Source organism: Netta rufina, assembly GCF_964035555.1.
Source record: "Netta rufina genome assembly, chromosome: 5".
Classification (NCBI taxonomy): Eukaryota; Metazoa; Chordata; class Aves; order Anseriformes; family Anatidae; genus Netta; species Netta rufina.
This window is the reverse complement of record NC_140128.1, coordinates 42,158,323-42,172,944: the sequence shown is the minus strand read 5'-3', so window position 1 is coordinate 42,172,944 and position 14,622 is coordinate 42,158,323. Positions and strand designations below refer to the sequence as shown.

General features: G+C 51.9%; 1 protein-coding gene across 3 annotated transcripts; it reads right to left on the bottom strand.

Annotated features, from left to right (window-relative positions):
- Positions 1-2,813: 2,813 nt before the first annotated feature.
- On the bottom strand, positions 2,814-13,960 carry RNH1 (ribonuclease/angiogenin inhibitor 1). Of its 3 annotated transcripts, none has more exons than XM_084287137.1 (10): positions 13,812-13,960; positions 11,520-11,625; positions 10,057-10,227; positions 8,197-8,367; positions 7,403-7,573; positions 6,474-6,644; positions 5,809-5,979; positions 4,919-5,089; positions 4,031-4,201; positions 2,814-3,637 (listed from the first exon to the last, which is right to left on the bottom strand). In XM_084287137.1, exons 2-10 carry the CDS (start codon positions 11,603-11,605, stop codon positions 3,550-3,552), a joined length of 1,371 nt encoding a protein of 456 aa, XP_084143263.1. In that variant the 5' UTR covers positions 11,606-11,625; positions 13,812-13,960; the 3' UTR covers positions 2,814-3,549. The 3 variants fall into 3 exon arrangements, with proteins under 3 accessions (XP_084143263.1, XP_084143265.1, XP_084143264.1); XM_084287139.1 differs by lacking the exon at positions 13,812-13,960 and adding an exon at positions 13,558-13,578; XM_084287138.1 differs by lacking the exon at positions 13,812-13,960 and adding an exon at positions 12,497-12,531.
- Positions 13,961-14,622: the final 662 nt, after the last annotated feature.

The following is a 14,622-nucleotide window of genomic DNA, read 5'->3' as shown; positions in this document are numbered from 1 at the left end:
GTGGAACAATGCGATGGCAGGGCTGCCGCTCAGTTAACTCCACAAGAGCTGCAGAGGGATGGGGTTCTGGGTGCCCGCTTGGCAAATCTGGCTGTGAGGGTCACCGCGAGAGGTGCTCCATGCTGAGCAACCCTGCAGCTCCCAGCAGGTCCTAAGCAGGGCATGAAGGGGAGAGGCTGGGCTTCTGGGCTCTGGGAGAGGAGCATTTGTAACCCTCTGCTGCTCTTGGCAAAATCACGAAACCATGGCAAATGCTGGCCAGTAACCCCTAGTCACACGTGAATGCAAGCCTCCAGAAAACATGGGATAGGTGAGTAGAATAAGAATACATGCTCTTCGTTTGCTTTTGCTGTGCAGTTGTTTTTTAACTCTTCTTCTTTTACCCAAAGCAATAGGATATATATATATATTTATTTTTTCCCAGGTCTGTCCTGTGGATGTTGGGGCTGTTGCAGCTGGATACCAGGAGGCAGCTGGATGGGAAGTCTTTGCACACACTACCAGAGCTAGATCCATAGACACCTGAAAGGTAGGAAGGGTTTTCTCCTTCAGAATTAAGAGGGTGGTGCCATGTGGCAATTAGAGGGCCAAGAATTGAGGAGGGAGATGAGGAAAGAGGTAGAACAGCATCCTCCAGGGCTTTCCTTCCTCCCTCACCTGGTTCTCATTCCTTGTCCCATCTGGATTTGAGGGCTTGATCAGTCCTGTTTGGTCTTTCCCGTCGGGAACTCTGCTCTGTCCATCCAGTCACCCAAATCCAGCCAGATTTCTTCCCCCAGAGCATGTGTTAGCAGCCACTAGCCCACCCCATTGGGATTACAGCTATCTTTGATCCCTGCAGTTAGGAGATGTGGCTGCATCCTTGCTTGCAGCATGTCTACTTTAGATTTGCTTTGCAAGCTGTGGCAGGGAAGGGGGGAATGAATCCCCTGGGAGTCTGCTGTGAAGACAGCAGCATCTCCCCTCTGCTGTAAGGGCTGAACAAAGTAGCCCTTTCTCCTCGTGGGAGGTGCTGAGGAGTGAACTCCTTGATGCTTTCTATTCTGGTGATCCCCGAGCGCAGTCTCGCTCCTTGTTTTGTGTTTGCTGCACATTAGAGATGAGCTGAGGCATCAAACCTGGCTACGAGGAGCTCAATTAGCCACGGCACACCTCAAAGTGATGGCAGGCAGGCAATTCTTCCCAGCCAATTACAGCATGGCCTGGGGAGTGCTTTTGTACCCTGTGCATCATCTGCAAAGCGTAATTAGGGTCTCAACTAAGCATCTAAATGAAGTGTGAAACAAGGCAAAAACAATGCATATCAGGTCAAGAAGTTAGGGTAGGGAAAGCTGGCTTTGCAGAAGGTCTGTCCCAACACCTTTTGTTTCTTGGGGTGTGATGGTCCCCAGTGAGGTAGGGCGGGACATAAAACTACCTCTCAGACTATCCTAGTAGAGGAGAAGCTCAGGAGAGCCAAAATTGCTGTTAGCATCCGTGTTGTTCAGAGGGGGCACCTGGGGCCCTGCTGTGCTCCATCCCCTTCCCTTAAAAGCTCCTGCAGCCCGGGTTGCCAGGCCAGCAGTGAAACGACGCTCTTCCAAAGCAAGCAGCAGGTTTAGCTGGGGTATAACCTGCCTGTGAGGCCAATAATGTTCACTTAACTGCTTCTGGCAACGGAGCTGGAACACCGTGACCTCCCCGCTTTAGATCATATGATGCAGTGAGCAAAAGGTTGTTGCAGAGTCCTAAACTACTAGCAGAAACCCAACATTTTAACACAAACTAAACAACTGTTGCCACTACTGAGATGTAAAATACAAACCTGTGAAAGAATATAAGAGCTCTAGACTCAAGTTCTCTGCTCCTGAATCTATTTGATCTCAAGAGCCATGTTTTTTTTTAAAGGGTTTGCTTAAAGTGTCAAGATGTCAGTGTTTGGAAACACGCTTGTGGGGTTACACGCAGTGCAGAGAGATGGTGCACGGCAGCTTGTTTATGCGTAAATTAGCCTGCTATGTGTATTATAACCCTGGGCTGCACAAAATTTGCAATGGCATTGAGCTGTCTGCCATGAACTGAAAGTTCTACCTGGATTTCTCAATCTTCTATTTTATTATTAACCTTCATAACATAATAAAAGAGAAAGCCAGTATTTGCGAGCTGCTGGTAAAAGGGTACCCGAGGTCCAACCGTTCTGCCCTTGATGGAAACCAAGTAATTATAGAAAAAGGGAAGTTTTTAGCATTTGGGGCAGCATCAAGAGAAGTGTGGAGGAACTCTGCTCAGTCAAATGCTCTCCTTTGTTGAAAGCATGCTCAGATCAATGATTTACCTCAGCCCAAGAACAGCCAGTTACAGCCTCTATGAGATGAGTATGTGAGCATCACAGGCACGCCACACTAACCGACTGCTGCATGGAGAGAGATGTGAGCAAACAGGATAATTTATTTCTTTTGCATGCTTTCTGCAGGGTTAGCCCAGGGCAACACCAGGCTTCTCACCTGCATTTTTTAAACTACATTCTTTCTTCTGTTGCATTGTAGCATTTTAAGTGTGCATCAGATTTATTTTCCCTTGCAAGAAGGTTTATTACAGTTCCAACTGGGGCGAGTAGCCCCAGCCAGTAACCTCTGAAACAAGGGATATGTTTTCTAGGCTTGCAGCCTTCCTAGGGGCTTGACTAAGTTCTCGTGACAGGCTTCAGCTAGGAACGTAACCAAAAGCAAACAAGAAACAAATTACAAGTAGCAGAGTAGTTCAGAGTGATGGATTGGCATTAAAGAAGAAATATACAGATTCAAGCTATGGGTTGTATCTTATTTTTCTTTTTATAAGTAGAAAAACGAAGCATTTAATTATTTGCAAACAGATTTTAATAAAATTCCTGTAAAACCACTCTTGCCAGAGCAAACATACCAAACCATTTAATCTTTTCCCATACCAGCAGAAATGTACAGCATCTTTTGTTTGTGGGAAAAATCACTTTTCAAGGGGTGCCAATTCTTGAGGTTAAGCAGCTGAACAGCCACTCGTTTCTTTTTCCTCTAGTAGCCTGGTCATCACTGCTTTTCCAACAACTCCTCTACAGAAAGGCAGTGGAGAGCTGACTTTTAGATTAAAAACCACATTTCTTATGTGGCTTGGTTGTTGTTTTGCTGTTGTTTTGGAGAGCTTTCTCCAGAGACCTGGCAAAGGCACCACCCAGTGATAATACAGTAGGTAGTTCTTCCCTTGCCTTTGGGAAGGAGCTCTCTTCTAGAGCCCGACTAATGCGTTAGGAGGGATTACAGGATTAAGGAGCTCCTAAAGGGTACAGACCCACTTCTAGCAGATGCCCAGTAATTGTTTACTTCAAGGATAACGATGCTGCAGTGAAAATGTACAACGCTTTCATGAGCCTCAGCGCTGCACGGAAGGCTTATCAGCTACCTGGACACCCCACTCAGGGAATCCACAAGTGTTTTTTGGTAAAAGCACATTCTATATTAAATTAATTGGCTTTATGTACGAAAAGTTCAGATTAAGAAGAGGACACTGCTTTGACTTTGCTCTGTAGGCAGTCACCGCTCATGAAATGATCTTCACTTCAGGCTTGGACTCTTCCAGGGCTCTTAGTTCATCATCCACTTCAGAACTCCAGAAAATGTCATATAAACTGCACCAAAACAAGAAGGCAAGCTGGTTTAGCAAGCATCCTCCCATTAAGGTAAGAGAGCAGGAAGAGCCACAAATTGCTGTTATGAGAAGACCACATAACAACAGAAAGGGCCCCATCTAGGTTGGGCAGTCTGCCCCAACAACCCGTTATGGGTCTTACAGAACTGGACCATGTTATTCCCACCATAGCACCACCATCTCCTCTTCCTCGGGCCTCAGGGACCAAAGTGGATTAAGCCATTATGGTCACACCGCTCAGAAGGGTCAGGGAGGGCTTTGCAACAAGCAGCTGGTGCTTCACGCCCCCTGGGGTCACCAGGAGGACCGGTTCCCCTGGCTGGAGCTTGCTGTTTGCAAGGGGAACGCAAGCAAGACCAGAAACATCACTCACATCAACTGCTGCAGCTTGCAGTTGGGATTCCTCACGGCTTCGCAGAGCTTCCTCACGCCTTCATCCTCCAGAGTGTTGTAGCTCAGGTCCAGCTCCGTAAGGCACGGCTTGGCAACCATGAGGGTGGCGAGCGTGGCACAGCAGGCTGCGGTGAGATCGCAGTTGCCCAGCCTGAAGGGAGAGGAGAGAGCACAGCAGAGTGGGAATTTCGGCCCCCACGCAAACAAAAAAAAAAAACAAACAGGTAACACAACAAAAGAGGAGATGACTTGTGAGGGTGCCTGTCCTGGTTTCAGTTAGAACAGAATTAATTTTCTTCCTAGTAGCTGGTGGAATGCTGTGTTTTGGCTTAGCATGAGAAGAGTGCTGATAACACCCCGATGTTTTAATTGTTGCAGAGCAGTGCTTATACCAAGCCAAGGACAACTCAGACTTTTGCTCTGTCCTGCCAACAGGCAGGCTGGGGGTGCAGTAAGAGCTGGGAGGGGACAGACCCAGGACAGGTGACCCGAACTAGCCAAAGGGGTATTCCATGCCATCTGACGTCATGCTAAACAATATATAGGGGTGGCTAGCCGGGGGAGGGGGCCGGACTGCTCGGGGTTAAGCTGGGCATCGGTCAGCGGGTGGTGAGCAATTGCATTGTGCATCACTTGTTTGTACATATTATTATTACTTTCCTATTATCACCATTGTAACATTGTTATTATTATTGTTATTATTATTTTGTTATTATTATTTTCCTGTCTTATTAAACTGTCTTTATCTCAACTCACGGGCTTCACTTTCCATTTCTCTCCCCCGTCCCAGAGAGGGAGGGGGAGGGTGAGCGAACGGCTGCGTGGTGGTTAGCTGCCAGCCGGGTTAAACCACGACAGTGCCCCTTACCATAGGGAGTGGATGTTGCAGTTGGGGTGCAGCAGCCCTTCACACAGGAGTTCAACACCTGCATCTCCCAGCTTGTTCTCACCAATGTGCAGCACTTTCAAGTGTTTGTTCACGCTGAGAACAGAGCTGACTGCCTTGCAGCATGCAGTTGTGAGCCCGCATTCTCTAACCCTGCAAAGGAAAAATGACGTGAGAACTCCAGGGATCTAGAGAGCATCAAGCACTGTTCACCTCACGTTTACTTCAGAGGAGCCTGCAGAGTGAGAAAAGAGAAACTGAAGCCTTCCCACAACCACTGAACTTCTCTCCACACCCCTGTCTGCCAATCCTTTCAGAGCAGCACCTCTCCCACCATTTATATTTGGGTTGTTTGTCTCAGAGTATGTATCTAGGACAGACAGAAGCACAGGAACAGACTCCTGTTCAGAAAAGCATGCTGCTCTCTCAGCTCCACCATGCACTCCTGGGGCACTGCACCAATTCCCATGCCACTGAGGTAAGGCAAGAACCCCACTGATGTGTAGGAGCTGAACTTGTGACGTAGAAAAGCTGAAGAGCTGCCTGTTACAGTTTTATGTGAAAGAACAGTTTCCCCCTCCAGGCCATGCAATAGCAGAGCACCCCAACCTGTAATGTAATGTAATGCTGTCAGCAGTGAGAATGCTGGGAATGGTTTTGTCATCCAAACTTTCTCTGGTTAGATTGAGATTGTAAAGTCGGCACCACAGGTTTTGGTGCTGACTTTTATCCAGTCCTTCCAATAAGCAATTATACTCTTCACTTGTGGAACCATCACAACTGAGGATTTATTTTGTATTTTTTCACCTACATCTCTCTTTAGTTAGGTCTCCAAAAAAGTATCGGGTACGTGAAGCCTCACAGCAGCTTACCATAGCTCCTGGAGGTTAGCTTTGGGATCCTTGAGCGCCTGACACAGCATCTCCATTCCTGAGTCTCTCAGGTTATTGTCTATCAGGCTGACCTCTAGGAGGGTCTCTTTTGTACTGAGGACTCTGGAGAGATCTTTACAGCTAGCGCTTGTGAGATCGCAGTCCCATAACCTGCAGGGAAGAACCAAATATTATTTCCCCCCCAAGAATGACTTAGATTAGAAAACACAGTTCTCTGTTAGTACTCTGAACTTCTGGTTACAGCATCTCATTCCCTTCAGTCCTTTACAAAACTTGTCCATGTATCGTACCACAGAGCTTTCTCTCTACTTTCCACCCTTTGCACTGAACGTTGTTTGTAACAGAAAGGGAATACGAACACTCGTTTCTGGTAGACAGACATCCCACGAGGAGGAAAAGACAAAGTCATCACAAATTCTCATTCACCCTCTCCCCAGAATTTGGTCTAAGTGATTTCAGCGCAGCCTTGCTCCTTCATGGCGTCCTTCCCCAGGTTTTGTGAAGCAACTAACTTGCAGTAGAGACATTCTTGTTTCACTAGGGGGTGTAACTGAGAAGCTTTCCACTTTGGAGCAGACCAACCATACAACCTAGGTAGCTCAGAGGCCGCAAGAGGGATTTGAGCAAACCCTCTCTACCCTTACCACAGCTTCTGGATTCTGCAGTTTGGATGCAGCAGTCCTTGGCACAGCAGAGCCAGGCCGGAGTCCCCGATCTTGTTATCCCCCACAGACAGATCTATCAGCGATGACTTGTTGCTCAGCACCGCGCTGATGTCCCGACAGCTGTCACTGGTTATTCCGCAGTTTTCCAGGCTGCAGGAAAAAAAAGCACAGTTTGAATTGCTGCTCCAAACCTGCTGCATGAGGTATGATCCTCCACGCCCTGTTTGGACAGTCACCCTTATATCGACTGTCTTTTTGAAGAGGAACTTTTGGACGTATGACACCGTGAGTCCCCAGCAGCCACAAACCAAACTGGGACACGGGGAATGAAGGCAAAGGGACTGCTGGCTGCTGCAGAGCCCTGAAGCCTCTGCACAGCTGGAGCTGGCTCCCTAGATCTACGTAGCAGTGACTTAGCAGCTGGGTGCTCCTCCAGCCAGGTTGTGCTGAAGCACATGGGCAAGTTAAAACAATTGTGCTTCTACCTTGAACCCTCCCTTTCAGAGGCTGTACCAACAAGAGGACAAATTCAACATCTCTTTCTTGAAGAAAATCTGGATCTGAATAAATATGGTCAGCCAGCTGGTAACTCAGGGGTAAGAACTAGAGCCTCTGAAGGCTGTTGCTCTTTCACTCGCAGACACTGATGAGCAGCCACTCCTTGTAATTGCAAATTTAACCTGGGGTACGTGTTCACGCCACACCAATAGACATGGGAGTGAACTTAGAATCACATGATAGTTAAAAAAAAACATATGTGCTTTTAGTTTCCACATTTCTGGAAATCTGAGCCAGCAAAATCCTGGCCTAAATTTCAAGCATTCTTGACAAGAGTTTTTCCTTCTTTTGTGCATGGTAGGAATAGCAGCAGGGTTATTTTCAGCTAGAGGTGACCAGCTCTTCCTTACTGTAGTAACTCTAAGTTGCAGCTTGCCTCCACCAGCCCCCGGCACAGCTGCTTTACAGCTGTATCTCCCAGCGTGTTGTTGCTCAGGCTGAGCTCCTTCAGGGTGGGCTTGGTTTGCAGAGCAGCATTGAGAGCTTCCACAATATCAGCCGTCAGTTCACAATACTCCAGCCTGCAAGGAGAAAAGAAACCCAGGCAAAAAAAAGTGTCTCCACCACGTCCTGCTACCAACAGACACATCGAGGCAGAAAATGTGCCAGTGGGATCTACGAGTTGAGACGAGGCAATGCACGAAGGAGAGAGGACCATAAGCAGACTGCAGCCACTAGTTCTTGCAGCATGTTATTTCTTAAACTGAGACCGCAGGGAAACCAAACAAGACTAGCCCCCCACCCCAACTTTACTCTAGTTCCCCCACTGAAGCAACACACAGGCTGCCTCAGCTTTGAATTGCGGCACATCACGCAGCCTCGCCACCAAGCCTTCCCGAGAGGAGCTGGAGACTGCAAAGAGACCTGGGTCCAACTCAGAGGCAAAGCAAGGACCAGGTGCAGCAGAATCAGCCTTCTCCTGGGAGTCAGAGGCATCTTACATTAACAGGACGCTGCCAAATGAGCTGAATAAAGCCTACGGGAACAGGCACCCAGCTCTGACAAACCCTCAAGACCCGCTCCCACACAATCAGGTTCAGATAAAACAGGAAGAAATCCACAGCTGGCAACAAAACTCCTGTTTGTCTCAAGTTCAAGACCTATGCAAACTGCCTGATGACCAAAACGCCCAGGGACTACTTACTGCAGCTTCTGCAGCTTACAGTTGGGGTTCATCAGCCCCTGGCACAGCACCTTCACCCCGGCAGTTCCCAGCTTGTTGTCACCCACGTGCAGCTCTGTCAGTGACGGCTGTGCGCTGAGGACGGAGCGGAGAGTCTCACAGCTGGCGCTCGTCAGGTTGCAGTTCTGCAGCCTAAAGGAGAGAGGCAGCTCAGGTGAGATAAATGCATCCCCAGAATTACCCTGGGGCTCTTCTGGGAGAAGTGCAGCAGCTGGGGTTTGGGCACAGGAAGGATACTGTGGCACCTCCAGGGTGCAGCTCTCTCGAAAGCAGTACATCCAGGTAAGTGCTGTTATTTTAAGGTCTGCCAAAATATTGTACCAGCTAATATTGTACCTGTAACGTGAGCGTGAACTCCTAGGTTCCCTTTGGTCTAATTGCTCATGTAGCAGAAGGATCCACCCTACATTAAGCAGTACCACAGCTGCTTTATAGCAGTGTTTTAATAATAATAAGGTTAATCTGTGAGAGAAAGCACATCTTACGATTTCTTATTCCCCTGGAAATGTCATCTAGAGTAGCTAAAAGTAACAGTCTCATCTAACTTGTCTTAAACCCTTGGATTTATCATTCAGGAGTTTTACTGTATGCTTCAAGAAGGATCTATGAAGCTCATCCTTCAGTGCTCCGGTGAGGAGAAGCTGTATAGGAACCAGGCTGCTATTTCTACAGGGTGTTTTGAGCTACTGGGCGACACCCTTGTAATGGAGAAGTGTTGTGCATAGTGGTGCTAACTTTGGCTCGGATTTGGTTGCTCTTTTGGGATTCTGGTAAGGCATCTTAGGGAAAAATTGAACAATCATGTTCTTACAGAACTGATGCAACCTAATCCATGCTATTTCTTGGGGCCCTGTAGAGTTTGGAGCTCAGGACCAAAGCTCTCTGGAGTCAGTCTCCTAGTACAGCATAGCAGTTACGCTTAGAATCCCATCTGAGAACTGCTGCTTGATTAGTTTCAGCCTACTCTCTCTCTATTTGCCAATGACTCCTCATTGCAGGGGGCACAGTGACTTTGAAGCAGGCCTATCTGGTGTAAAAAGGAAACAATTTGTACGAGGTAGCATCAGGAAGGTGCCAGTTGCACCTCAGGAGCTGCAGAACTCCAGTTCTCTGCAGAAGAGCTCCTGGACAGAGGAGGCAGCACCTCATTGAGGGTCACTAAAGAGCAAAGGCAGCAACTGCTGGCTTTGACTAAAGCTCCTGCAGCGTGGTTGGGCTGTAGGGCTTGCTAGGGGAAGTCTTTTAATGCCATGGTATGCTGCTGGTGCCTCTGCAAAAACTGCTGGCTTGAGCCAAGCCCCACATCCAGCCCCTGCCCAACTGACAACACAGGGCTTGTGGCAGAGCCAGTTTGGTGGGGTGCAGAAAGACTGACAGCTCCTGCAATGCCAAGGAACACCAATGCTCACAGGAACACCCTTTTGCTCGGTTCCCAGAGAAAGAAGCAAGCAAAATGGATGGGACTGTTAAACCCCATGCTGATAACTGGCAGGAGAGTACTCTGAAAAACACATTTCTGAGCATGTCAGGTGTGTCCTAACGGCACATACACTAAAGAAGGTCTCTGTAAACCCTTAGCTTGGCTGGGAAAACTCTACCTGTCCTCCCCTTTGTGCTGGAAGACAGATGGATAATCTGGAGTCTTACAGCAAATATGCTAGCTAAGTAAGAAATCCTGTAGTATTCCAATCATCTGACCTAGGTAGCAGCTGGGGTGCACCAGCACAGCTCTGCTCTTACAATCACATACTAGTTTGCCTTGGGACTTCACCTACAGCACTCTGCAAGTCCATCAGAGCAAGGCAATCAGCATGGCCTTACCATAACTTCTGCAGGCTACAGCTGGGCGTCAGCAGCCCTTTGCACAGGTACTCAATGCCTGCATCTCCCAGCTCGTTGTTGTTCAGCTTCAGCTCGGTGAGGGAGGGGTTCGTGTTGATGACAGAGGAGAGGTCCTTGCAGTTGCTGCTGGAGAGATTGCAGTCGTCCAGCCTGAAAGAGAAGGAGGTGGGGTCTGTTAGCCCTCAGGGTCTCCCTGGCTGAAGCGCTCCCCAGGAAAGCAAAGCGGCCAACCTACGCCTCCTTGGGCCCTGGGACACCTCCAGAAGGCTGTGTGTGGCTCGTTGTGCAACACGTGGCCCAGACCTCTGCTTCTATGGGGCAGAAGACACTCTCTGCCTGCGGGGCTGTGGCACACGAGGGGCTGACGGCAGCTTCCCAAGCCCCAGGCTTCCTCCACGCTGCGCAGCCACATGTCATGCCCCCCTCGGCAGGGCTGCAGCCGGAGGACAATGTGCTTTCATCTGGCCTTCACTAGCAGAAAACTACCCACATCTGAAGCCACGTTTAGCCAGAGGCCGGCTCATGGGCTGCCAGACTGGTTCTGCACTGCAACTAGCCCAGCCAGGCCCGCAGCCAGGCTCCCCAGCCCCTGGGGGATCCAGCCTCCTACGGGTGAGTCACGCAGCCCTCACAGCCTCTCTCAGCGTGGAGCAAGGCTGCGGCACGACAGCGGCCTCGTGCACTGATGCCAGGGTTTTATCTGCTGCTGCTCAGTTGAGGAGGACAGAGCTGAACGGGCTGGAGAGTTAAGGAATGGACTGGGAGCCAGGGACAGAGCAGGACGGGCAGAGGGCGAGACAGAAGAGGCAGGGGGTAAGGAAGGCATTGCAAAGAACCTCACAGTCTCAGGTATGGCCTGTGGGGAAGACTGCGGAAGCAAATCTCCTGAACAGCCTCATCCCATTCCCCTGCTTGCTCTGGGGAACACGGTTCCCCCAAAGCAGCTTGCTCAGTACTCTAGGAGAGTACTTTTGGAGACTGCCTGTGGAATTAAGAGGTGTTTGCATGGGGCTCGTGCATGACAACCAAGGAACAGTCACTTGGCAGTGTGCATGAAACTTAATGAGCATGAAGGACATTTGCCTTCCCTCACCTGAGGAATCCGACTGTCAAGAATTACCAAAGCAGTGGTGAAATGTGTGGAAAACCACTGAAGACATCACCTGGCTGAGTGTGCATGCCGTAGTACAAGGGCAGCGTTAGTTCACACCAAGGGATGCTCCTCTCTAGGCCAAATAAATCCTTGCAAGAGCACTTTCATCTTATCAACTTTCAGGGCAAAAATATGTAAAATCATTTCTGTTCCCATGCCTCTTTTAAGTCACGGGTCAACAATAGTACAGCTCAGTCTTGCTACTGACATGCACTGTGCCTTGTACCTCTTCTCACAGCAGAGAAACGCAACTCTTACTCTGAGGAGATGGAATGCAGCTAGTGACTACCTGATGCTTTTGCAGGATTTCATGGTAGACAGGAGCTCAGCCCATCGAGACGGGTCCATCTCCTCACACTGGATGTCCAGGTCCATTTTGGAAGTTGAGCTAGGATCTGAAAAGGGAAAAAAAAGCTGTTATTTCTGCCGCTGGCCAAGAAGCAAGCACAGCAACACTCTTCAAACCCATTCAGTCCTTGGATACAGGTCAGACCACGCCAAGTGGGCAGGCTGTGCTCTCTGCAGCTTGCTGCGAGCAGCAGTGTCGGGGCAGCCCAGCCTTCAGGAGGCAGCCCCTAAAACTGCTCACACGTGCTGGGTTTCGGCAGCTCTTCCTGACCACTGAATGAATGGCTGTGCATCAGGTTCGGCACTCTGGGTGGGCAAGTCGAAGCACAGAGAGCCGGGCAGGAGGGATTTCTCCTCGCTTTGCACCCCAATTGTGCTTCAGGAGCACCCCGGACGCAGCACCCCGCGATCAACCCACATGGGGGATGCTCTGAGGCCAGCGGCTGGGCGAGGAGCCGAGCCTGCAGTCCCGCAGCCAGGTGACGGAGCACACTTTGGTCATCCCGGCGCTGGCAGCGTGACTCAGAGCACGCCTTAAAAAAACCCCAAAGCGAGGCGCTGGGTGAGTGAGCGCATCGGAATGGGGCAGCTCCAGAAGCCAGCGAGGCAGCGGCGATGCCCGGCAGCGCCTGCCCTGCGGGGCTGCCCCGTGCCCGGTCCCTAGGAGCGGGGCTCGTTATTCACCTCCTGCTTTTATAGGAATTCCGCCAAACACCCCCCGAGTTCCCCCAAAAAATTATTATTACTCTTTTTTTTTAGGTGTTTTACCAAGCGCCCCCGAGTTCCCTCCCGGGTTGTTATTATTATTATTATTATTTGATGTTGTGGTGTCCCAGCAGGCTCCCCCCCACCCCCTATGACTCTCGGTACCTTTTGGGGCGCTTTGGGGCCCCCCTCCCGTCCCCGCCCGCCCCTTACCGCCGCCGCCCGCGCGCTGCGCCCAGCCCGCTCCGCTCCGCCGCGCCACGCCCCCTCGGGCTGGCCACGCCCCCTTTCCCCTCTAGGCCACGCCTCCTTTCCGGATTCCCGCCCGGCCCCTTCCGCCTTGCCACGCCCCCTTCGCGCTTCGCCCCGCCCCTTCCCTGCCCGCCTCGCCCGGCCCCGCCCCGCCCCTCGCGGCCCCCCCGCCATTTTCTCTCCCCCCCTTCCCGTATTTCCTTTCTTCCTCCCCCATTCCTCCCCCTGCCTCCTTTTCCTTCCTCCTCCATTCTTTCCCCGTCCCTATTTCTCCTTCTCCCCCCCCCCCCCCCCCCCCGTTTCTTACCGCTTTTTCCATCTCTCTTCTCCCTCTTTTTCCCTGCCAGAGCCCACAGGAGCACAGCCCAGTGAGGGAAGGCACAAAAAGGGCCAAGAGGACCAAAAGTTATCAAAAGTGGCGTCCCAAAAGGGACGAGAGGGCCAAAAGTCGCCAAAAGTATCACCCCAAAAGGGGTGAGAGGCCAGAAGTGACCAAGAGTGGCACCTCAATAGGGATGAGAGCACCAAAATTGGTGTCCCAAAAGGGACAAGAGGACCAAAAGCCGCCACAAGCCGTGTCCCAAAAGGGACGAGAGGACCCCAAAAAGTGCCGTCCCACTTTGGGCTCCCCCCATGACTCCTTTGGGGCCGTTCAAACGGGGGACCCCCAAAACCACCCATCCCTCTGTGTGCTGCCCGGCTGCCCTGGGGAGCCCTGTGGGGTGCCTCCCCCCGCCCTGGCCCTGCGTTCTCCCCTATTTCCTCCCAGCAGGACGAGCTGGGGGCAGCACGAAGGCCCCTTCCCGAGCCCCATGGCTGGAGGCATGAAGGCTGGAGCCCTGCCGCCTTCCCCAGCGGCCACACGCACCCAGCCAGGTCCCGGTGGGCTTCTCCCGCACATCCCACCCAGCGCAGAGCGGGGCTGGGAGGCGTTCGCCATCCCTCAGCTCGCTTCCTCCCCCGGCTCCCGGCCCGCTATTGTTTCCAAATGCATTTAGCCCCGGGTAAAAGCTCGCACAGACCTCCCGAGGAAGGCAGCGAGGTGCTGAGGGGTTTCTACGCCGTCCCCCCTCATGCCCCCTTAAATCTCAGCATCTCCCCCTGCTCCTTCTGGCAGTAAACACCCCGTTCCCCTTCACTTCTCCAGTTAACCCCAACCGGCCGCTCCCGACAAAGCAGCGTCCGCCACGCGCGGCCCCAAAATCCCGCGCTTCCCCCTTTTTGGCAAGGGGAAGTTTGGGGAGTTTTGGGGCCCGTTGCCGCGGCCGACACATACCTCGCTCCGCTGGGCTGTGTGCGGGAGCGTGGCGGGCAGAGCTGACGCCTTCCTGCTGCAGTTACTACGCAACCTCTGCTGCTGTACACACGGTGCCTGCTAGAGGGAGAAGGGCACGGTGGGGCTCTGACCGTGTTTTTCCTCCCGGGAGCACCCAGCATCCTGCTACCCCCAGTGTTGGGTGCTCCCCACCAGCCTGTGAGCGCCTGCAGGGCACGCCGCCAGTGCTGCGCCCCCCCCTAAAAGCGGTCCCAGCACCCCCAGCAGGCAGGATCCCAGCCCTCAGACCTCTACCTCCTCCTCCCAGAGCCCCGCAGGCTCTCCCCCTCGCTGGCACAAAGATTAATTAATGTTTCACGAGCCCACAAGTGAGGCGGAGGCAGAAGGCAGGCTCCATTCTTCCCTCCAAAAGAGCAGCAGGGGCCGTGAGGCGCCTTTTGTTCCCCCCGGGGGGCTGCTCGGTCCTGCCATCTGCGCCGAGAGCCAGGCTTCACACCTGGCCATGTGAGTTTGGGTCATCGGCTTCTTTTAGGGACGAGGAGAGCAGCTGCACCGGGGGTGTCGCAGCCAGGATGGCCTTGTCTGAGGGGGGTAACAGCGCAGCGAGGCGGCGTCCCCGCTTTGGGGTTGTTTCTTGGCTTTTTGCCTTCACAGCCCAGTCTCCAGGGCTGAGTGTGTCCACGTTGGGGAACCCTTTGTCTTCAAAGGTCTCATGGGGTGCTGCCCTGAAAGGGGTCTCAGCCCACGCTAGCTGTTCTCCCCCCAGCTGCCTTTACAACCCTTCTCCGGGGTAGATGGGAACCAAGCAGCA

Coding starts and splice junctions, on each gene's coding strand:
- RNH1 (XM_084287137.1), bottom strand. CDS start 11,605: ATGGACCTGGACATCCAGTGTGAGGAGATGGACCCGTCTCGATGGGCT. Junction 8,368..10,056: donor TGTAGCCTGCAGAAGTTATG/GTAAGGCCATGC, acceptor TCTCTCCTTTAG/GCTGCAGAACTGCAACCTGA. Junction 7,574..8,196: donor TGTAAGCTGCAGAAGCTGCA/GTAAGTAGTCCC, acceptor TTCTCCTTGCAG/GCTGGAGTATTGTGAACTGA.